Below are 23,289 nucleotides of genomic sequence, written 5' to 3'. Positions count from 1 at the left end.
AGAAGGTGTAGGGATATGGAAAGAGGTGAAAAGAAGGGAACGATAAAGAAGTGGTGGAGACCGGACCTGCTCTCATGACTCCCTTTTATTATTTTATTTTATCAGTACCCAAATTATGCAAACCCAGGACACTCGGCTACATAAGTAATGATTCCTGTACTTGACCGAAATATGTTTATTGTGGCCATGTCTGAAACCAATTAACTGTGATAAACAGAAGACCCCCAGGTGGATACAGCTGCAAAAGGGGCAGGGTCACGCCCAGGACGTCATTAAAAGCTGGAACCGCCATTGGGCACAATAATACATATTGTGGAATTGACAGCTTTTGCATTGGATCTCATTCAATTGGTGCTTAATGAAGTGTCTTGCATGAATTTATTCGCCAGTGCACTGAGAAGTGATTTCCTCCTCCTCCTCTGGAAGAGTGGAGTAGCATCATAGCGCGGTGACGTCACGGGGGCAGCATCAGCTGTTAGCTGTGTGCATTTTAAGCCTTTTCGCTGCCCATCGCTGCCCGCACAAAGGACAAATATATGAGATCCCCTCCAATCCCTGACATGGCGACACAGGAGGTTCAGCTCAACGAGACTCTGGCGCATCTCAAGACGGAGTCGGAGACGCTGAAGTCGAAGCTGGAGGAGGAAAGAGCCAAGCTGCACGACGTCGAGCGTGAGTACGGAAAATGGAGAGGCCTCCGTGCTCGTAGCGACGACTGATCACAGCAGATGTTTCGACTTGATTTGTGTGTTTTTTTTTTAAACTCACATCGTCGACAAAATGACGGTTTTAATGCGTGACAATGAATGAACAGGCTCTGGTTTGGTTTTTGTTTTTGTTTTTGTTTTTTTCTGGTTTGCTTCCCCATTCTCTAGCTCGAGGCTTGCATCCATCTGGATGTAGCATCCAAACATCCTCCCTGCTGCATGGCAACAGCTAAGTCAAGAATGAAGACATTTTAAACAAGCAGACAGGATGTGGATATGCAAATGAGATGCTTTCACGTGGGGGGGGTTAAATGTATTCATCCATTTGATGCAGGCCCACTGTGGTTTTAATCCTTGTTGCTACACTGGATATTAATCAGGATGGAGATTTAATGTCGTGCACAATGTGTGTGTGTGTGTGTGTGTGTGTGTGTGTGTGTGTGTGTAGTGCACCAAGTGGCAGAGAAGGTGGAGGGCTTGGGTCAGTTTGTCATGAAGACCCGGAGAACTCTGAAGGGACATGGCAACAAAGTTCTGTGCATGGACTGGTGTAAGGACAAGAGGAGGATTGTCAGCTCCTCACAGGTGAAGAAAGCTCTTTTGCTATCAATGATCTTCGCATGGCAATTAACTGAGGGTTTTTTTTTTTCTCTCTTCACACGCAGGATGGGAAAGTGATCGTGTGGGATGCCTTCACTACCAACAAGGTAAGCTGGTGTTTAGTAGTGATGCCTCAGTGACATACTTGCCAACCCTCCTGATTTTTCCGGGAGACTCCGAAAATCTACCGGGGCAATCATTTTCCCAAATTTCTCCTGTTTTCCACCCGGACAACGAAATTGGGGGCGTGCCTTAAATGCACTGCCTTTAGCGTTCTCTACAACCTGTCGTCATGTTTGCTTTTCCTATATACAAACAGCGTGTCGGACCAGTCACATAACATATGCGGCTTTTACAATCACACATAATTGAAAGTAAAGTTAAAGTACCAATTATTGTCACACACACACTAGGTGTGGTGAAATTTGTCCTCTGTATTTGACCCATCCCCTTGTTCAACCCCTGGGAAGTGAGGGGAGCAGTGGGCAGCAGCGGTGCCGCGCCCGGTAATCATTTATGGTGATTTAACCCCCAATTCCAACCCTTGATGCTGAGTACCAAGCAGGGAGGCGATGGGTCCCATTTTTATAGTCTTTGGTATGACTCGACCGGGGTTTGAACTCCCAAAATACCAATCTCAGGGCAGACACTCTAACCCAGGGCTCACCAACGCGGTGCCCGCGGGCACCAGGTAGCCCGTAAGGACCAGATGAGTAGCCCGCTGGACGGTTGTAAAAATAGCTCAAATAGCAGCACTTACCAGTGAGCTGCCTCTATTTTTTAAAATTGTATTTATTTACAAGCAAGCTGGTCTCGATTTGCTCGACATTTTTAATTTAAGAGAGACAAAACTCAAATAGAATTTGAAAATCCAAGAAAATATTTTAAAGACTTGGTCTTCACTTGTTGAAATAAATTCATTTATTTTTTTACTTTGCTTCTTATAACTTTCAGAAAGACAATTTTAGAGAAAAAATACAACCTTAAAAATGTTTTTAGGATTTTTAAACACATATAACTTTTTACCTTTTAAATTCCTTCCTCTTCTTTCCTGACAATTTAAATCAATTTCAAGTATTTTTTTTAATTATTGTAAAGAATAATAAATACATTTTAATTTAATTCTGCATTTACTTTCTGTTTTTTCGACGAAGAATATTTGTCAAATATTTCTTCAAACTTATTATGATTAAAATTTAAAAAAAATTATTTTGGCGAATCTAGAAAATCTATTGAATCAAATTTAAATCTTATTTCAAAGTCTTTTGAATTTCTTTTAAAATTTTTGTTCTGGAAAATCTTTACAAGAAATAATGATTCGTCTTTGATAGAACTATAGCTTGGTCCAATTTGTTTTATATTATAACAAAGTGCAGATTTAATTTTAACCTATTTAAAACATTTCATCAACATTTTAAAATTAATCTTAATCAGGAAAAATTACTAATGATGTTCCATAAATTATTTTTTAGATTTTTTCAAAAAGATTTGAATTAGCTAGATTTTCTTTTCATTTTTTTGGGTTGAATTTTGAATTTTAAAGAGTCAAAATTGAAGATAAACTATGTTTCAAAATTTAATTTTCATTTATCAGTTTTCTCCTCTTTTAAACCGTTCAATTAAGTGTTTTTTTTTCATCATTTATTCTCTACAAAAAAACCTTCCGTAAAAGGAAAAAAAATTGTACGACGAAATGACGGACAGAAATACCCATTTTTTTATGAATATGATTTATTTATCAAAGGTAAATTGAGCAAACTGGCTATTTCTGGCAATTTATTTAAGTGTGTATCAAACTGGTAGCCCTTCGCATTAATCAGTACCCAAGAAGTAGCTCTTAGTTTCAAAAAGGTTGGTGACCCCGCCTTCCGCCGATTGTAGCTGAGATAGGCGCCAGCGCCCCCCGCAACCCCAAAAGGGAATAAGCGGTAGGAAATGGATGGATGGATGGATGGATGGTGACCCCTGCTCTAACCACTAGGCCACTGAGTAGGTTTTATGAATGCAAGTCATACTTAATTAAAAGCCATACAGGTCACATTGAGGTGGCCGCAAACACAACTTTAACGCTGTTACAAATGTGCGCCATACTGTGAACCCATACCAAACAAGAATGACAAACACATTTCGGGAGAACATCTGCATCATAACACAACAGAACTCTTTGCAGCACTAACTCTTCCGGGACGCCACTATATAAACCCCCGCTACCACCAAACCCCGTCCCCCAACACCGCCCTACCTCAAAAGTCCCCCCGGGCCCCATCTCCCGAACTCGGAGGTCTCAAGGTTGGCAAGTATGCTCAGTGAGTGTGTGTGGCACACTCAGCAGCTGTCTTGACACTGAACTCATACTGTTTGTGTTTCATTACAATCATCCGCCATCTGATAGATTAAAAAAATCACTACATTGGACCTGCAACTATAATTAATAATTGCATGTTGTTGTTTTTCTAAACCTATAAAGCACCATTCCTGAGCTAAGTGCAAAACCCAAAACCAATGAAGTTGGCACCTTTTGTAAATCATAAATAAATACAGAATACAATGATTTTCAAATCCTTTTTAACCTATATTCAAATGAATAGACTGCAAAGACAAGATACTCAATGTTCAAACTGGAAAATGTTATTTTTTGCAAATATTAGCTCATTTGGAATTTGATGCCTATAACATGTTTCAAAAAGGCTGTCCCGAGTGGCAAAAAAGACTGAGAAAGATGAGGAATGCTCATCAAACACTTATTTGGAACACTCCGCGGGTGAACAGGCTAATCAGGAACAGGTGGGTGCCATGATTGGGTATCAAAGCGGCTTCTTTGAAATGCTCAGTCATTCACAAACAAGGATGGGGCGAAGGTCACCACTTTGTGAACAAATACAATTAGCTATTGCCAGGAATTCGGGAATTTGTCCGTCAGTAATATCGTTAAAAGGTTCAGAGAATCTGGAGAAATTACTGCACATAAACAGCAAGGCTGAAAACCAACATTGAATGCCCGTGACCTTTGACCCCACAGGCAATACTTCATCAAAAAAAACGAAATCAGTGTGTAAAGGATATCACCACAGGGGCTCAGTAACACTTAAAAAAAACACTGCCAGTAACTACAGTTCGTCGCTACATCTGTAAGTGCAAGTTAAAACTCTACTATGCAATGTGACAGCCATTTATCAACAACACCCAGAAACGCCGCCGGTTTTCGTGGGCCCAAGCTCATCTAAGATGGACTGATGCAAAGTGGAAAATTTTTCTTTGGTCTGACGAGTCCACATTTCAAATTATTTTTGGAAACTGTGGACGTTGTGTCCTCCGGAACAAAGAGGAAAAGAATCATTCGGATTGTTCCAGGTGAAAAATTGAAAAGCCAGCATATGGGGGTGTATTTGTGCCCAAGGCATGGGTAACTTACACATCTGTGAAAGCTCCATTAATGCTGAAAGGTACATACAGGTTTTGGAGCAACATATGTTGCCATCCAAGCAACGTTATCATGGACACCGCTGCTTATATCAGCAAGACAATGCCAAGCCATGTGTTACAACAGTGTGGCTTCATAGTAAAAGAGTGCGGGTACTAGACTGGCCTGCCTGTAGTCCAGACCTGTCTCCCATTGAAATTGTGTGGGGCAATATGAAGCCTAAAATACCACAGCGGAGACCCCAAACTGTTTAACAACTTAAGCTGTATATCAAGCAAGAATGGTAAATAATTCCACCTGAAAAGCTTCAAAAACTGGTCTCCTCAGTTCCCAAACGTTTAGCGAGCGTTGTTAAAAGGAAAGGCCATGTAACACAGTGGTAGAAATGCCCTTGTGCCAACTTCTTTGCAATGTGTTGCTGCCATTAAATTCTAAGTTAATGATTATTTGCAAAAAAAATTGCAGTCTTTGTAGTTTATTCAATTGAATATAATTTGAAAAAGATTTGAAAATAATTGTATTCTGTTTTTATTTACAAATTACACAACGAGCCAACTTCACTGGGTTTGAGTTTGTATAGTTTTTAATTGAATGTTGTTGTTTTTTTATCTAACAACTGCGCAGAAAGAAATAAGAGAAGCGCAACTGTGAGCCATAATAAAGAGAAAAAAAACCTTTTCCTTATTTGGCGGATTTTTCCTTTTTTCGTAGTTCCATGTAGATTGGTAACGACAACGAATCGAAAACCGATGCCAAACTGAGACTTCTTGTAGGGCCGGCCCCTGGCATAAACGCACTCTGCAGTTGTTTAGGGCCACAACCACTAAAGGGTGGGCACATGATTATGCTCTGCAGGTGTTGGCTGGTTCTACTTTTAATTTGTTTCTGTTAAACTTCTATTCAGCAAAAAGTAAACATGTCTTTTGGAATAGTTTTAGTTTAGCTTAGCAGCACGCCGGCTGCGTTATTCAAACTCCCGGGCTGCGTTATTCAAAATCCCATAAAGATAATTGCTAATTTAGCGTCACTTCGCACACCATCACAGTGACAGATTTACTGCAGTATTTCTAAAACGACTGAGCTATTAAAGTTTATATTGAATCCAAACCTTTTCTCCAAATACTTGTCTCCAAAACATTAGTTTTCTTTAGACATAGACTTAGACAAACTTGATTGATAAACAACGGAAATTGTTCCACACAGTAGCTCGGTTGCAAAGGCTGGAAAGGATAATGCAGGTATTAAGTGGACTAAAAATGTACCATAGTAGCAATATAAAACATAACATATATGTAATATTTACATTTTATATATACAGTATCAATTATTCTATCAATGTTTATTTATATAGTCCTAAATCACAACTGTCTTAAAGGGTTGCACAAGCCACAACGACATCCTCGGTTCAGAGCCCACAAAAGGGCAAGGAAAAACTCACAACCCAGTGGGACATCAATGTGAATGACTATGAGAGGACCGCAGATGTGGGGCACCCCCCCGTCTAGGGGAGACCGGATGCAATGGACGTCGAGTAGATTTATCATAATATTGTGAAAGTCCAGTCCATAGTCATATATATCAGTATAGGTAGGGGGGGACACAGGTCCAGTGGCCATGGATGAAGTACTGGCTGTCGAGAGTCGGGACCCAGGATGGACCGTTCGCCTGTGTATCGGTTTGGGACATCTATGCGCTGCTGATCCTTCTCCGCTTGGGATGGTTTCCTGCTGGCTCCACTATGGACGGGACTCTCGCTACTATTCTGGATCCACTTTGGACTGGACTCTCACCGTTATGTTGGATGCACTATGGAGTGGACTTTCACAATATCATGTTAGACCCGCTCGACGTCCATTGCTTTCGGTCCCCTAGGGGGAGGGGATTTCCCACATATGCGGTCCTCTCCAAGGTTTCTCATAGTCATCATTGTCACTGTCACCGACATCCCACTGGGTGTGAGTTTTTCCTTGCCCTTATTTGGGCTCTGTACCGAGGATGTCGTTGTGGTTTGTGCAGCCCTTTGAGACACTTGTGATTTGGTGCTATATAAATAAACATTGATTGATTGAGTATATAAAATATACTGATATATTATTTTATTATATTACATAATATTTTATACAATATATAACAACTCCCAATTACCATGTACAATAATGCAGTATATGTAACAGCTGCAGCCAAAAACAAACAAAACAAAAAAAGGTCAGCATAAAGTAGAGATTAGATCCATCAGAAAATATACATCATAAAAAAAGAGATGTAACTAACATAACGTAACTAACATTTATTTGTTTTTTTCACTTTTTCAGTCAATGCCGAAGCGGCATTGCAGTTTAAAAGTGACTTAACTGTGTAAGGAGATAATTACTTTTCTTTCCCCTTATACTTATCAACCCATCATAGACCTTTTTATTTAACTTTGGACATTACCTAAAATATAAACACATGACTATTGAACATATTGGATCGAACTGAATTGTATTTGTCAGTGTAGTTGCCATAGCAATAAACAGAATTAAACATGTCTTCTTTGAACTAGTCTTTATGTTCATTATGTTGGAGACCTGTGCAGTCCTACCATCAAGCCGTGTTCAAGCCGGTTTCCCCCCTTGATTAACAGGAATCTGATTAATTTTACTGTACTGAAGCAAACGATGCACCATTTGGTTTTATTGTTTGTTTTGATGTTGCTCAGGAGCACGCTGTGACAATGCCTTGCACCTGGGTAATGGCCTGTGCCTACGCCCCGTCCGGCTGCGCTGTAGCTTGTGGGTGAGTGCTGTATAGCTTTTTGTTTTACCCCCCAATTATGCTGGTTCCTTTTAGTGTGAAATGGTATCCATGAAACTTTGTGGAGAACACATTTAATGTTAATTCAAATGCAGCAGGATGCAGAAATGAAGTCACAATTGAAGGTGTTAATAAACAGTACAGTTCCATAAACAGAACGCAGACTGCTAATTAAACTAAACAACAACAAAAACAATAATTTTTACCCTTCTTGTTTTGTGATCATATTTTCGAAAATGTATTAAATCCCCCTGCACCAGAATAAGGACGGAACGACTAACCGGTTTTACTATTAACTATGATTAAAAACCTTACGGTTAATTAATGGCAAAGGTTCCATTAGACTGTATATTACACTCCTCACTCTCTATAAATGCAAAAATTAATTAACTATAGTTATTGTAACTTAATGTAGTCAGTGTAAAACACTAGCACAATATCAGGTGCTTGTAGAACAGGGGTCTCAAACTCAATTTACTTGGGGGCCACTGGATGCAGAAACTGGGTAAGGCTGGGCCGCAAGAAAAGATTTCTTAAAAAATCTAACATGCACTTTTTAATGAATTCACCTTCTATGAATGGCTTTCCCGCACTAGCAACATACTTGTCAACCCTCACGATTTTTCCGGGAGACTCCTGAATTTCAGTGCACCTCTCGACAATCTACCGTTGCAACCATTTTCCCGAATTTGTCCCAATTTTCACCCGGCCGACATTAAGGGCTGCCGTGACTGCACTGCCTTTAACGTCCTCTACAACAGTGGTTCTCAACCTTTTTTGAGTGATGTGACCCACTGTGAACATTTTTTAAATTCAAGTACCCCTTAATCAGAGCAAAGCATTTTGGTTGGAAAGAAAAAGATAAAGAAGTAAAATTCAGCACTATGTCATCAGTTTTTGATTTATTAAACGGTGCAAAATATTGGTCTTTCTTGAACTATTTGGAAAAAAAGATATAAAATAACTAAAAATTGTTGAAAAATAAACAAGTGATTCAATTATAAATTAAGATTTCTACACATAGAAGTAATCATCAACTTAGAGTGCCCTCTTTGGGGATTGTAATAGAGATCCATCTGGATTCATAATTCTAAACATTTCTTCACAAAAATATAAATCCTTAACATCATTATTTATGCAACATGTCCATAAAAAGTCTAGCTGTCAACACTGAATGTTGGATTGTTGTATTATTTTTTTCACAGTTTATGAACTTACATTCATGTTTCATTGAAGTATTATTCAATAATATACAGTATTTATAAAGGATTTATGAATTGCTGCTATTTTTTTATAATAATTTTATAATGAATATTCTGCTCTTGCTTTTTGCTGGTTAGCTTAGCAGATAGCTAACATGATATAATCCTTGATGAAAAGAGTCCCGAGCGTTTGTAGTGTAGTTTAGTTTAGGCCTTTTTAGTGAAGGATCAATTGTATAATTTGTAAAACTGTGAACATAAATACATAAACCCAAACAAACATTTTACATTTAGCATATGTCTATATACAACATACATGTGTATATAGCTATATAAACCAATATAGAAGTCTGCTATGTAGCCCATTTAACATCCAAACCAACAAATACTGTAAGTAATTAGCTTTCAACAATGGGCACAAATATCTTACTAAAACAGTCTTAAACTAAAAAGGCACAAATAATGTGTCACAATATTGTATTCATATAAGTTTAAAGGTTTAGACCTTAGAAGTCTTCAAAGTCGAAAAGAAAGTTTAAAGCCTGCAGTGCAATGCTGTTTGTCTGACATCTGCTCTGAACTGCTCTCTGACATGTGCACACCTACACTAAGCTGACTAAGGCAAGACAGGAGGGTCAAAATATAACACAAACTGCAAACTGATTTCCACCACTAGGTGTCTTAGAAAATAACATTGTGGGGCATAACAATACATCTCACTTGCCCCTTGGCATACCCTTCAAGTACCTCTAGGGGTTCGCACATTCCCTAGAAGAGGACTACTGCTCTACTACATGTCATCGCGCACGCTTCTACATCACACAACCAATGTGCCGGCTCTGTAACATGTTGTACGAGACTTGTGCAGAACTACGTCAGGGGCTGTAAGACGTAGTTGTTCAACAGCCATACGGGTCACACTGAGGGTGGCCGTATAAACAACTTTTAACACTGTTACAAATATGCACCACACTGAACCGACACCAAACAAGAATGACAAACCCTTTTTGGGAGAGTTTCCGCACCTTAACACAACTTAAACACAAGAGAACAAATACCCAGAACACCTTGCAGCCCTGACTCTCCCTGGCTACAATACACAACACCTCAACCGACGCAAGTAGGGAGGGTGGGTGGTAGCGGGGGTGTGTATATTGTAGCCCGGAAGAGTCAGGGATGCATGGGATTCTTGGTAATTGTTCTGCTGTATTTATGTTGTGTTACGATGCGGATGTTCTCCCGAAATGTGTTTGTCATTCTTGTTTGGTGTGGGTTCACAGCCTGGCACATATTTGTAACAGTGTTAAAAAATTTTTTACGGCCCCCCTCAGTGTGACATGTGTAGCTGTTGATCAAATATATCTTGCAATATCACACGTGCGTCTTGCATGGCCAGATGCAACATATAACTGGGCTTGCATGCTGCCAGTTCAGGATGTAGGGGGCGCTAAATTGCCATTATGACACTCCCTGAATATTGTTGATATGGTATAAATTGACAGGGGCTTCGAGAGAATTGGTGCCCTGAAATTTAGGGGTCTCCCAGGAAAATTGGGGACGTAGGGAGGTATGACGCTGTTAAGCGCCGTTCATATTAAACTTGCGGGCCGTAACAACATTAAATTGTCATATCAAAGCGTGGGCGGCCCGCGGGCCTCATGTTTGAGACCCCTGTTGTCGAAGAACAGCACTATATACCACGGCCTATACTGTAAATATGTAAATTCCAGTTATTACACAACATAAAATAGATGATTAAAAATGAAGTTGATGACAATACTTTTACCCACATAAGTAACATTTCCCTCTGGGGATCAACAAAGTAAATTTTAGGTAATCCTATATCATGGATACAATTATTTAATAATGTATTATTAATAATATTCTTTTGTAGTATTATTGTAATAATATTTTCATTGCTGTTATTTCTGACAGTAATAAAGAACACATTAAAATCTCTAAGGTATGTCTGATTTTATAAATTTTTTCTTGTGGAAATAATCAATGCATAATAATTGTAAATTTGAGATTATTAGTCACACTATAATTATACAGTAAAAATCTATATTTATTGCATCCCTACACTAGAATTGTTTCCCCTTGGTGTACCAAGCCAATCTAATCCGACTTTATTTGTAGCGCACTTTTAAAAAATAACAAGCGGACCAAAGTGCTTCACACAATAATGAATAAACAACGTAATAAAAGTCACAGAAACTAACAAAAACAATAAAATACATCTCAAAAACGTTTAAATTAGACTAATGTTTAGACATAAAATGTGGATTAAAAAGAGTAACCAAAATAAACCACAATAAAAACGAATATAATTAATAAAAAAATAAGATAAAACCAACTAAAATGGGTAAAAATAACACTAAAAACTCAAAAAGTGCCAAAGACCAAATATAAGACATGGGGTTTAAAAATGTTGCCTAATATTCAAAGCAAATCACACATTATATGATTTGTGTTATTTATCCAGGCTTGTTATACATTTTCTGTTTAAATGACAGCAGGAGTTACAGTGACACTCCAAACCATCCATATTCTACCGCTTGTCCCCTTTGGGGTTGCAGTGGGTGCTGGAGCGTACCTCAGGTGCATCATGTAGCGGTTATATTGTACAGTTGATAAACTTGCAAGAAAATAAAAACAATTTAAATACTTCAACTCTTTCAATATTACCAACATTCAAAGATTGTGGTTTATTGGATTTTTAAAATAAATGTATTCATTATTAATTACTGTACCTGGCTGTTATCAGGAAAGAGCTCTCTGTCTTTTGTGTTTGTAGGTGTAATCTCTTGAAAGACCATTTATTGTCATTTCCTGCCTGGTTCTTGTCAAAGACCACACTGCCGATTGTAGTGTCAATTTAAACAGGTTGCATGTCATTTGGATACATCATTTTCTAATTAATCAGTTTTTTAATTGCTGTCCTATAGTGGCCTTGACAACAAATGCTCAGTGTATCCTCTCTCCCTGGACAAAAATGAGAACCTGGCTGCGAAGAAGAAGTCGGTGGCCATGCACACCAACTACTTGTCTGCTTGTAGCTTCACTAACTCAGACATGCAGGTGAGATGGTACACAATATATTAACCAAATCTGTAAATATATGCATGACAGCATTACTTTTATAACCTGCATCACATCCGTTCAACAGTGTATGTCATTGTTAATGATAATGTACTGCCTTACTCATACTAGCCAACTTTGAGACCTTCGAATTCAGGAGATGAGGGTGTGGGGGGCGGGGTTTAGTGGTAGCGGGGGTGTATACTGTAGCGTCCCAGAGGAGTTAGTGCTGCAATGGGGTCTGGGTATTTGTTCTCTTGTGTTACAGTGCAGATGTTCTCCCGAAATGTGTTTGTCATTGTTGTTTGGTGTGGGTTCACAGTGTGGCGCATATTTGTAACAGTATTAAAGTTGTTTGTACGGCCACCCTCAGTGTGACCTGTATGGCTGTCGATCAAGTATGCCTTGCATTCACTCATGTGTGTTAAAGACGTATATATTAAGAGGTTGGGCCGTATGGAGAGAAAAGGGACGTGACGACAGGTTGTAGAGGACGCTAAAGGAAGTGCCTTTAAGGCACGTCCCCAATATTGTTGTTCTGGCAGAATCCGGGAGACTGGTTGCCCCCGGAGATTTTCGGGAGGGGCACTGAAATTCGGGAGTCTCCCGGGAAAATATGGAGGGTTGGCAAGCATGCCTTAACTATTCATCAAACAGCCAATCGTGTTTCATGTCCTGGTCAGATGATGTTTCACGGTCCATTAATAAAACTTCTAACTAACTCCCAGTGTTCTCCGCTCTCTGTCCATGGTCGAAAGATCCTGACTTCCAGCGGTGACGGCACGTGTGCATTATGGGATGTGGAGAGCGGGCAGTTGTTGCAGAGTTTCCATGGACACGCGGCAGACGTGTTGTGCCTCGACTTGGCCCCCTCTGAGACTGGAAATACGTTTGTGTCAGGAGTGAGGGTGCTTTTTATTACACGCAACTCATCATTTACGTACCTTTTTAAAATGTCAATTGTGTCGCCGCAGGGCTGCGATAAGAAGGCCAATGTGTGGGACATGCGTTCAGGGCAGTGCATTCAGTCATTTGAAACTCATGAATCTGACATCAATAGTGTACGGTAAGTCACACACTTATTATAAGTGCTTGTCACTAAAATGTTATTTTTTGATTGATGTATAGATATATATTCGTAATATTAGTGCTCCTTCTGTCTTAAAACAGTTATTATCCCAGTGGAGATGCATTTGCGTCTGGTTCAGATGATGCCACAGTAAGTATGAAAGCATTGTTGCTGAATTGATCCTCAGCTTTTAGGAATATTGTACAGGCTCTGCCTTTGGATGAAACTTATGACACAGTCATTTATATCTTATGACGTTTTTACTTCCAACACAATACCGATATTACAACAGAGGTTAATACGATACAATAATTGCAGGAATCAAACTACATGCTTTTTTTTATTTTGCAGTGTGAAATGTTAGAAAACGTTTGCACAAGTAAAATTAGTCAAACTGTGAAAACATTGTAGGTATGAAAAACACTAACCTTAAGGAATTAAAGTACATACATATATTATTTTGTAATGTGGAATGTTAGAGAACGTTACATTAAGTGGAATTACGGAGAGAACAATGGTAGGTATGAAAACACTAACCATATGACAGATTCATGTTTTTTAAGTGGAGTGTGTTTTGTTGACACCTAGTGGTCACATTGATTCATTCAATTAAGGGCATGACGCAAGAAGTGGAGTGATGCGGACACTTTTGTTACTGGGATACTTTCCAAAACATTTCTGCCTCGAAGACTTTGAACGTGCAAGAAATATGCAACTATAATTATTTGTAACGTGTTTCTATTGACAAATGTCATGTTTTAGACTGCAATATTGTTCAATTAAAAACATTTATTACATACTACTAGCTTCTGTGTTTAGCTGTTTTGTAGCAGCCAGCTCCTATTGGCCTACAGCCTTTCATGTTTACATTTTGTAAAATATTTCACTAAAATGCAAGGAAATGTCAAACGTGTACTTATGGGAGGGCATTTAGATGTTAATGGGCTGGCTGTCCAGCTTTGCACGGATAAACACGCTGCAAAACTGCTTGTATTGGAGACTTTAGATGACAATATCATCCAATACTTGATATTTCAGACAGACATCAATATCGGGACACCCCTATTTTATATATTACAATAGTATATAAATGAATATTCAGGGTAAGACTGATTTACAAGAGAAAATGTACAGGTATTTAATACACACAATACTACCGGTTAAATAATATTAATGATAATGATGATATGCGTGGCGCAGTGGGAGAGTGGCCGTGCGCAACCCGGGGGTCCCTGGTTCAATCCCCATCTAGTACCAACCTCGTCACATCCCTTGTGTCCTTGAGCAAGACACTTCACCATTGCTCCTGACGGGTGCTGGTTAGCGCCTTGCATGGCAGCTCCCTCCATCAGTGTGTAAATGTGTGTGTAAATGGGTGAATGTGGAAGTAGTGTCAAAGCGCTTTGAGTACCTTGAAGGTAGAAAAGCGCTATACAAGTTAAAACCCATTTACCGTTTACCATAATATATAAATACAAATATAATTTCCTTTTTCTATCCATACCTATTTCACATGCCTCCTTTGACATTTGATATTTTATAGAAATATAAAGCTGTATAAATTATACCACTGGACCTAGATAGATGTATTGTGTACAAATCCCGTTTCCATATGATTTGGGAAATTGTGTTGGATGTAAATATAAACGGAATACAATGATTTGCAAATCCTTTTCAGCCCATATTCAATTGAATGCACTACAAAGACAAGATATTTGATGTTCAAACTCATTAACTTAGAATTTCATGGCTGCAACACGTGCCAAAGTAGTTGGGAAAGGGCATGTTCACTGTGTTACATCACCTTTTCTTTTAACAACACTCAATAAACGTTTGGGAACTGAGGAAACTAATTGTTTAAGCTCTGAAAGTGGATTTCTTTCCCATTCTTGTTTTATGTAGAGCTTCAGTCGTTCAACAGTCTGGAGTCTCCGCTGTCGTATTTTACGATTCATAATGCGCCACACATTTTTCATGGGAGACAGGTCTGGACTGCAGGCAGGCCAGGAAAGTACCCGCACTCTTTTACTACGAAGCCACGCTGTTGTAACACGTGCCTTGGCATTGTCTTGCTGAAATAAGCAGGGGCGTCCTTGATAACGTTGCTTGGATGACAACATATGTTGCACCAAAACCTGTATGGACCTTTCAGCATTAATGGTGCCTTCACAGATGTGTAAGTTACCCATGCCTTGGGCACTAATACACCTCCATACCATCACAGATGCTGGCTTTTGAACTTTGCGCCTATAACAATCCGAATGGTTATTTTCCTCTTTGTGCTGGAGGACACCACGTCCTCTGTTTCCAAATATAATTTGAAATGTGGACTCGTCAGACCACAGAACACCTTTTCACTTTGCATCAGTCCATCTTAGATGATCTCAGACCCAGCCAACTGTTCCCAATTAGCCTGCACACCTGTGTGATGTTCCATATAAGTGTTTGATGAGCATTCTTCAACTTTATCAGTATTTATTGCCACCTTCCCCAACTTCTTTGTCATGGCATTTCAGGGTATTGTTGATAAATGGGTTTGGCTTTGCATAGGAGAGTTTTAACTTGCACTTACAGATGTAGCGACCAACTGTAATTACTGACAGTGGTTTTATAAAATGTTCCTGAGCCCATATGGTGATATCCTTTACACACCTGGTTTTTGATGCAGTACCGCCTGAGGGATCAAAGGTCCGTAATATCATCGCTTACATGCAGTGATTTCTCCAGATTCTCTGAAGTTTTTGATTATTTTACAGACCGTAGATGGTAAAATCCCTAAATTCCTTGCAATAGCTCGTTGAGAAATGTTCTAAAACTGTTCGACAATTAGCTTACAAAGTGGTGACCCTCACCCCATCCTTGTTTGTGAATTACTGAGCATTTCATGGAAGCTGCTTTTATACCCATCATGGAACCCAACTCTTCCCAATTAGCCTGTACACCTGTGGGATGTTCCATATAAGTGTTTGATGAGCATTCTTCAACTTTATCAGTATTTATTGCCACCTTTCCCAACTTCTTTGTCACGTGTTGCTGGCATCAAATTCCAAAGTTAATGATTATTTGGAAAAAAAAAATGTTTCTCAGTTTGAACATCAAATATTTTGTCTTTGTAGCATATTCAACTGAATATGGGTTGAAAAGGATTTGCAAATCATTGTATTCTGTTTATATTTACATCTAACACAATTTCCCAACTCATACGGAAACAGAGTTTGTATTACTAAACCTGATATAAATATAGATTTACAGATTAATAAACTGTCAGTTCAATAAATTACACATAATTGTTGCACTTTGGATTAAATGATGATGTATGAATACAATTTATAATTTACCCCTCCATCACTACCTAGTTTTACAAGCCTTATATGATATTATATACTGTTTATACTTAACTGTAAAGCTGTAGAAATTATGCTACAAACATAGATATTAAGAATTATTCAACTTGACATAGAATTAAATATTACAGATTAATACAGATCAATTAATTGCACATATGTATTGTTACACTTTGTAGTAAATAAAAATTGATATAATAAATGTTATACATCCAAGTTGATTTTAAATGAAATGAAGAAAAAAAAAGTTGTACACTTACTACAGTTGTCCGTTGTTAATTAGTTCTAGACATCCATCCATCCATCCATTTTCTACCGCTTATTCCCTTTTTTGGGGTCGTGGTCGGGCGCTGGTGCCTATCTCAGCAGCAATCGTGCGGAAGGCGGCATACACCCTGGACAAGTCGCCATCTCATCGCAGGGCCAACACAGATAGACAGACAACATTCACACTCACATTCACACACTAGGGCCAACTTAGTGTTGCCAATCAACCTATCCCCAGGTGCATGTCTTTGGAGGTGGGAGGAAGCCGGAGTATCCATAGGGAACCCAAGCATTCACGGGGAGAACATGCAAACTCCACACAGAAAGATCCCGAGCCCGGCCGGGATTAAACTCAGGACTACTCAGGACCTTCGTATTGTGAGGTAGACGCACTAACCCCTCTGCCACCGTGAAGCCCGGTTTTAGACATGACTGTGATAAATTAATTTTCGCAAAGTAGGATTTATGAATTTTTTTTTTCTTAGCTAGAACATAACAAACCTGTTTAGGTTTAATATAAGTTAAATATATATTTTTAATATTTATGTTGTTTGTGTATTTAGACATTTTTATTGCTTGAAATTTAGAACGAAAACAATTAAAACATCCCCCAAAAATCTGTAAAATGGTGAAGCCGCAATATTTGACGGACAATGTGGTGTGGACTATACATCAATTTGCATTCTTAATGAATTTTTTTAATTAAGCAATAACATTTGTAATTATGTTTTGTCACTGATAGTTTTTGACACATTTTAACATGTCCAACACAGTCTTAAGTATTTTCTTCTAGGTGCCTGTTGATGAATGATTACGTCAACATCCATCCTCCACATTTGCTATGGTATAAGAGACATTTATTTATTCCATGATTAATATGTAACTTTCGTCCCAGTGCCGCCTGTATGACTTAAGAGCAGACCGAGAAGTAGCTATCTATTCCAAAGAGAGCATCATTTTTGGAGTGTCGAGCGTTGATTTCTCTCTCAGTGGTAAGATTTTTTAAATTTGTTTTAACTCCCATCAATAATATTTTTCTGTCCATTGTAGAAAGGTAAATTCCTCTTGAATGTATGTGTGTGTCTCAAGGACGGCTCCTTTTTGGTGGCTACAACGACTACACCATTAATGTTTGGGATGTACTCAAAGGAACACGGGTGTCAATTCTTTTCGGACATGAGAACCGTGTCAGCACATTGCGGGTGTCCCCCGACGGGACGGCCTTCTGCACAGGCTCTTGGGACCACACCCTTCGAGTAAGACATGGATTCTTCCAAAGGCATTTGTGTTGATATTTTTTCCACTAACCTTTTAGTGTTTTTTTTGCTTTCAGATTTGGGCTTAAAGAAGCAGCGCACAGACGATTCATGTCCAACACAAATACCTTCTGTTTGCCACCATACATAACAGAAATGGACTCTAAGTTTGTGGTTGTACATATCAAAAGCATTGTTTGTACTTCGGCTGTGTTTAATTTGTGCACTTCCATATTTACACTTCAGAATACTTAGCAGAAATGTTATAGGTATCACTTTTTTTTTATTGTGTATTGCGACCACTCGAGTTGGTTCCTGCCCTTCCACTACGTAGCCAAGATGGCCATCATTAAGGGTAGTTACGCTGCGTGACTGTACACTCGTTTCTTTGAGGCGTGTTAGGTGCAACATCCGACCATGTGGACCTGTTTATGCATTGAAATGCGAAGTGTAAGTATGGAAGTGTGCGAGAAGAAACAAAGCATTAGTCTCACAGCCAGGTTAGATGAACATATCACTAAAATCAATGAGGCCTATTGACGTGTTTCCTAGTACACAATGATTAGACTTAAAACTGCACAGCATAATAATAATTTAAAATGTGAAATTTGGTTAAAAAAAACACTTGTAGTGAATAGCCTTCTAGGATAGAAGTGACACAAAGTGATGTGTTGTATTGGCCGCGTTAAGGCCGATAGTATGAATTTGTTTTGCACGAAAACGGCTTGTAGTGTTTTGGAAGAAAGTGAAAGATGAAATCAAATAGATCGGTGTCATGAATATATATTCACGTGCAAGCAAGCAAATTGATGTCTATGACCTGCTACCATGACAGGCGCTCAACTGCCAATATTGTATTAAAGCACATTAAAATTAAGATGATGTAATAGGATGTACATGTTTTCCTTTTTTCATCTTTATGACTTTTATTTGCCATGTTTTTTTAAAAAGCACTAAATGCCGAGTGTGCATATTGGATACAGACACCCTGTGAGTATATGTAGTACACACTATGTACATGCTGATAGAATGTACTTCTTCTCATGCGGTTTTCTGATGGCTGTAATTTCATATTTACTGATTATTTGATTGTAGTTTAGTGTACAGTTATACAATTGTCTGTTTATCTGATATTATCGACATAATAAACTGCGTTTGAATATCACATTGGTTTATCACTTTTAGACTGTTGCTCACTGAGAAATGAGAGGCTTCTCTCACAGTTGTGGGCAAAAGTTTACACACACTTGTAAAGAACATAATGTCATGGCTGTCTTGAGTTTCCAATCATTTCTACAACTCTTATTTTTTTGTGATAGAGTGATTGGAGCACATACTTGTTGGTCACAAAAAAAAACATTCATGAAGTTTAGTTCTTTTATGAATTTATTATGGGTCTACTGAAAATGTCACCAACTCTGCTGGGTCAAAAGTATACATACAGCAATGTTAATATTTGGTTACATGTCCCTTGGAAAGTTTCACTGCAATAAGGCGCTTTTGGTAGCCATCCACAAGATTCTAATTGAATTGTTGACCTCTCCTCTTGACAAAATTGGTGCAGTTCAGCCAAATTTGTTGGTTTTCTGACATGGACTTGTTTCTTCAGCATTGTCCACATGTTCTCAATGGGGTTTAAGTCAGGACTTTGGGAAGGCCAATATAAAACATTCATTCTAGCCTGATTTAGCCATTCGTTTACCACTTTTGACGTGTGTTTGGCGTCATTGACCTGTTGGAACACCCAACTGTGCCCAAGACCGGACCTCCGGGCTGATGATTTCAGGTTATCCTGAAGAATTTGAAGGTAATCCTCCTTTTTCATTGTCCCATTTACTCTGTAAAGCACCAGTTCCATTGGGAGCAAAACAGGCCCAGAGCATAATTCTACCACCACCATGCTTGATGGTAGGTGTGGTGATCCTGGGATTAAAGGCCTCACCTTTTCTCTTCCAAACATATTACTGGGTATTGTAACCAAACAGCTCAATTTTGGTTTCATCTGACCACAGATTTTTTTCTCCAGAAGGTCCTATCTTTGTCCATGTGATGTTATATGAAACATAAATTGAGGAGAAAAGGTGAGGCCTTTAATCCCAGGAACATCAGGCTTTACCATCAAGTATGGTAGTGGTTTTTGATTGATTGATTGATTGAAACTTTTATTAGTAGATTGCACAGTACAGTACATATTCCGTACAATTGACCACTAAATGGTAACACCCGAATACGTTTTTTAACTTGTTTAAGTCTGGGTTCACGTTAATCAATTCATGGTACAAATATATACTATCAGCATAATACAATCATCACACAAGTTAATCATCAGAGTATATACATTAATAGTATAATGGTAGTATTGTATACTCTGGGCCTGTTTTGCTGCCAATGGAACTGGTGTTTTACAGAGAGTAAAAGGGACAATGAAAAAGGAGGATTACCTCCAAATTATTCAGGACAATCTAAAATCAGCCCAGAGATTGGATCTTGGGCGCAGTTGGGCATTCCAACAGGACGATGACCCCGAACACAAGTCAAAAGTGGTCAAAGAATGGCTAAATCAGGCTGGAATTAAGGTTTTTGAATGGCCTTCCCAAAGTCCTGACTTAAACGTGTGGACAATGCTGAAGAAACAAGTCAATGTCAGAAAACCAACAAATTTAGCTGAACTGCACTAATTTTGTCAAGAGGAGTGGTCAAAAATTCAACCAGAAGCTTGTGGGTGGCTACCAAAAGCGCCTTATTGCAGTGAAACTTGCCAAGGGACATGTAACCAAATATTAACATTGCTGTATGTATACTTTTGACCCAGCAGATTCGGTCACATTTACAGTAGACCCATAATAAATTCCTAAAAGAACCAAACTTCATGAATGTTTTTGTGACCAACAAGTATGTGCTCCAATCACTCTATCACTAAAAAATAAGAGTTGTAGAAATTATTGGAAACTCAAGACAGCCATGACATTATATTCTTCACTCATACTTGCCAACCCTCCCGGAATTTCCGGGAGACTTCCGAATTTCAGCGCCTCTCCCGAAAACCTCCCGAGACAAATTTTCTCCTGAAAATCTCCCAAAATTCAGGCGGAGCTGGAGGCCACGCCCCCTCCAGCTCCATGCGGACCCAAGTGACGTGTCGACAGCCTGTTTTCACGTCCGCTTTCCCACAATATAAACAGAGTGCCTGCCCAATGACGTAACTGTAGAATAATTGAGGGCAAGTTCTTGGTTTCTTATGTGGGTTTATTGTTATGCAGTCTCATTAACATCCTCCCAGCGCCGCAACAACACACAACAACAGCAGTCACGCTTTCCTCTACCGTAAAGCAGTTTGTCTGCCGTAAACACCAATGTTGTGACACTCTTAAACAGGACAATACTGCCATCTACTGTGCATGCATATGTGACAATAACATATATGGCTTTTAGAGCAGTGGTTCTCAACCTTTTTTCAGAGATGTACCCCATGTGAACATTTTTTTAATTCAAGTACCCCCTGATCAGAGCAAAGCAATTTTGGTTGGAAAAAAAAGATAAAGAAGTAAAATACAGCACTTTGTCATCAGTTTCTGATTTATTAAATTGTATAACAGAGCAAAATATTGCTTTTTTGTAGTGATCTTTCTTGAACTATTTGGAAAAAAAAAGATTTAAAAATAACTAAAAACTTGTTGAAAAATAAACTATTGATTACATTATACATAAAGATTTCTACACATACTGCGATGAGGTGGCAAATTGTCCAGGGTATAGACCGTCTTCCGCCCGATTGTAGCTGAGATAGGCATCAGCGCCCCCTGCGACCCCAAAGGGAATAAGCGGTAGGAAATGGATGGATGGATAACTGTAAATATTCTCCACCCGTCTTAACCACGCCCTCGCCCAACCCCCGACCACGTCTCCACCCCCCAAAATACGAGGTCTCAAGGTTGGCAAGTAAGTCCCAAGTGTATGTAAACTTTTGAACACGAGTGTGTGTTGTCAATAAAGTTATATTTTATCAAACCGGAAGTGACGTATGCGAATCACAACAATGGCCGCCTGGCGCGTTAGCTTCTCGCTTTTTATGGTCCTTTAAGGATTTAGCGCGTATTGTGGTTTCACGATATATCACAGCGTGTCAGGCGTGTATAGATGATTCAGTGAATGTGTTGTATAGAAATAAAAACAGCCGCGGTGCCCGCTTTTTGTAGCCAAAATGAGCGACGTTGTGGAGAAAACGCTGACAGCTCTGCCGAGCCTCCTCTCTTTAGACTCCCAGCCTGGAGCCGCAAAGTTGTCTTCAACCTCCAAACTTGGAAGCCTCATCAGAGGAATCACCGAGCTGACGTCCAAGCATGTGAGAACCCGTTCCAAAGCTTAGCTGATTTCAGGATTTCAAATTGTGTCAATGTTGCTGTGTAATGCAGACATGCTTATACCTAACCTTAGCCTATGCCTCAGCATACATACACTAACACGTCTATTTAAAGTTGGGTGGTTTAAACTAAGACTGCACATTAACTGTTGCAATGAGCAATTCATTTTTTGGGGGGTAATATTTTTAAAATAATAAGTTCTTAATAATATTGTGATACACATCAAATTTATGTATGATTAATATGTATATATTGGTAGATTAATATTGGTCCTTTAATGTAATCATAAATAATGTTAATCATATGGTATGAAAAGGGAAAAATCCGTATTTGATGGAAATGTGACTATTTCTGTCATTACGATTCTTAATATAGACACAGATTAACACTATGACAAAACTGCCTGGCTATAAACCCTGGATTTAAATCATACAAAAGCTTAACGTCCATTGTGTTTTTACATAAATGATGTCCATTGTGTAGTTTGTGTGACGCTCTGCTGGCATCGTGGTGTGGATTGCGTTCTCTCAATGATGCAATGCGGAATGGACACAGCGTAAAGGTAAGAAAGATCATTTATTTATACTATAAAAATGAGCTAAGAACCAAAACACTTGCACGAAGGCACTAACAAACAAAACAAACTGAACTAGCATGGGAGCTAGACACAACTAAGGACGCTAGCATGTGAGCTGGGGAAATAAACATACAAAATAGCATGGAAGCTAATCGAATACAAAAGATAGTTACCACAATGCGGGATAGCGACGTCACCTGTTGCATCAAGAGCAAGTTTAAACTGCGAGACAGAACGAACCAAAAGGGCAGGCTTATATAAAGAGATAATCAAACATCAGGTGCGCGTGACAAACAAGAAACAGGTGACACTAAATGCGTAACTAGGCAACCGAAACAAAACAGTAAGTGCCACCAGGAACCAAAGACGTCAAATACAAAACAGGGTGATAACAAAACAGAACAAAACCAGAACATGCCATGATCTAAATAGTGGATCATGACAGTTTGGATAAATAAAATCAAAGGTTTAGGTTAATACATTCACACAATGAACTACAGATATTTACGAATGCCTGAGATAAGCTGGCGGCTTGTCCAGGATGAAACCCCTGCTTTCTGCCCGCATGCATCTGTGGTGGTCTCCAGCCATCCCCGCGACCCCGAGAGGGA

At 39.0% G+C, this 23,289-nt stretch overlaps 2 protein-coding genes across 4 annotated transcripts in view; both read left to right on the top strand.

The window, feature by feature from the left end:
* The first annotated feature begins 260 nt into the window (after nucleotides 1-260).
* Nucleotides 261-18,914, top strand: gnb5a (guanine nucleotide binding protein (G protein), beta 5a). The gene is made up of 11 exons (XM_061917276.1): nucleotides 261-672; nucleotides 1,156-1,292; nucleotides 1,373-1,414; nucleotides 7,427-7,503; nucleotides 11,672-11,804; nucleotides 12,563-12,706; nucleotides 12,779-12,870; nucleotides 12,975-13,023; nucleotides 17,380-17,476; nucleotides 17,574-17,740; nucleotides 17,818-18,914. The coding sequence occupies exons 1-11, from the start codon at nucleotides 537-539 to the stop codon at nucleotides 17,827-17,829; spliced, it is 1,086 nt and encodes a 361-aa protein (XP_061773260.1). The 5' UTR covers nucleotides 261-536; the 3' UTR covers nucleotides 17,830-18,914.
* A 2,824-nt stretch (nucleotides 18,915-21,738) lies between these two features.
* ap4e1 (adaptor related protein complex 4 subunit epsilon 1) overlaps nucleotides 21,739-23,289 on the top strand; it is a 30,853-nt gene continuing 29,302 nt past the window's right edge. For 2 of the 3 annotated variants that reach the window (XM_061917273.1, XM_061917272.1), the window contains exon 1: nucleotides 21,739-22,082. In XM_061917273.1, coding sequence (XP_061773257.1) covers nucleotides 21,942-22,082 — 141 coding nt within the window. In that variant the 5' untranslated portion in view covers nucleotides 21,739-21,941. Of the gene's footprint in view, nucleotides 22,083-22,584; nucleotides 22,664-23,289 lie in introns of all 3 variants that reach the window. The other variant, XM_061917274.1, reaches the window with a different exon arrangement.

Source organism: Nerophis ophidion, linkage group LG12 (assembly GCF_033978795.1).
Source record: "Nerophis ophidion isolate RoL-2023_Sa linkage group LG12, RoL_Noph_v1.0, whole genome shotgun sequence".
Classification (NCBI taxonomy): Eukaryota; Metazoa; Chordata; class Actinopteri; order Syngnathiformes; family Syngnathidae; genus Nerophis; species Nerophis ophidion.
This window is presented reverse-complemented; position numbering and strand designations above follow the sequence as displayed.

Bases quoted from the DNA above. Each gene is read 5' to 3' on its own strand.
- gnb5a (XM_061917276.1), top strand. From the start codon at position 537: ATGAGATCCCCTCCAATCCCTGACATGGCGACACAGGAGGTTCAGCTC. The intron at 1,293-1,372 runs GTGAAGAAAGCT...CTTCACACGCAG, and splicing joins GGATTGTCAGCTCCTCACAG to GATGGGAAAGTGATCGTGTG. The intron at 13,024-17,379 runs GTAAGTATGAAA...CTTTCGTCCCAG, and splicing joins CTGGTTCAGATGATGCCACA to TGCCGCCTGTATGACTTAAG.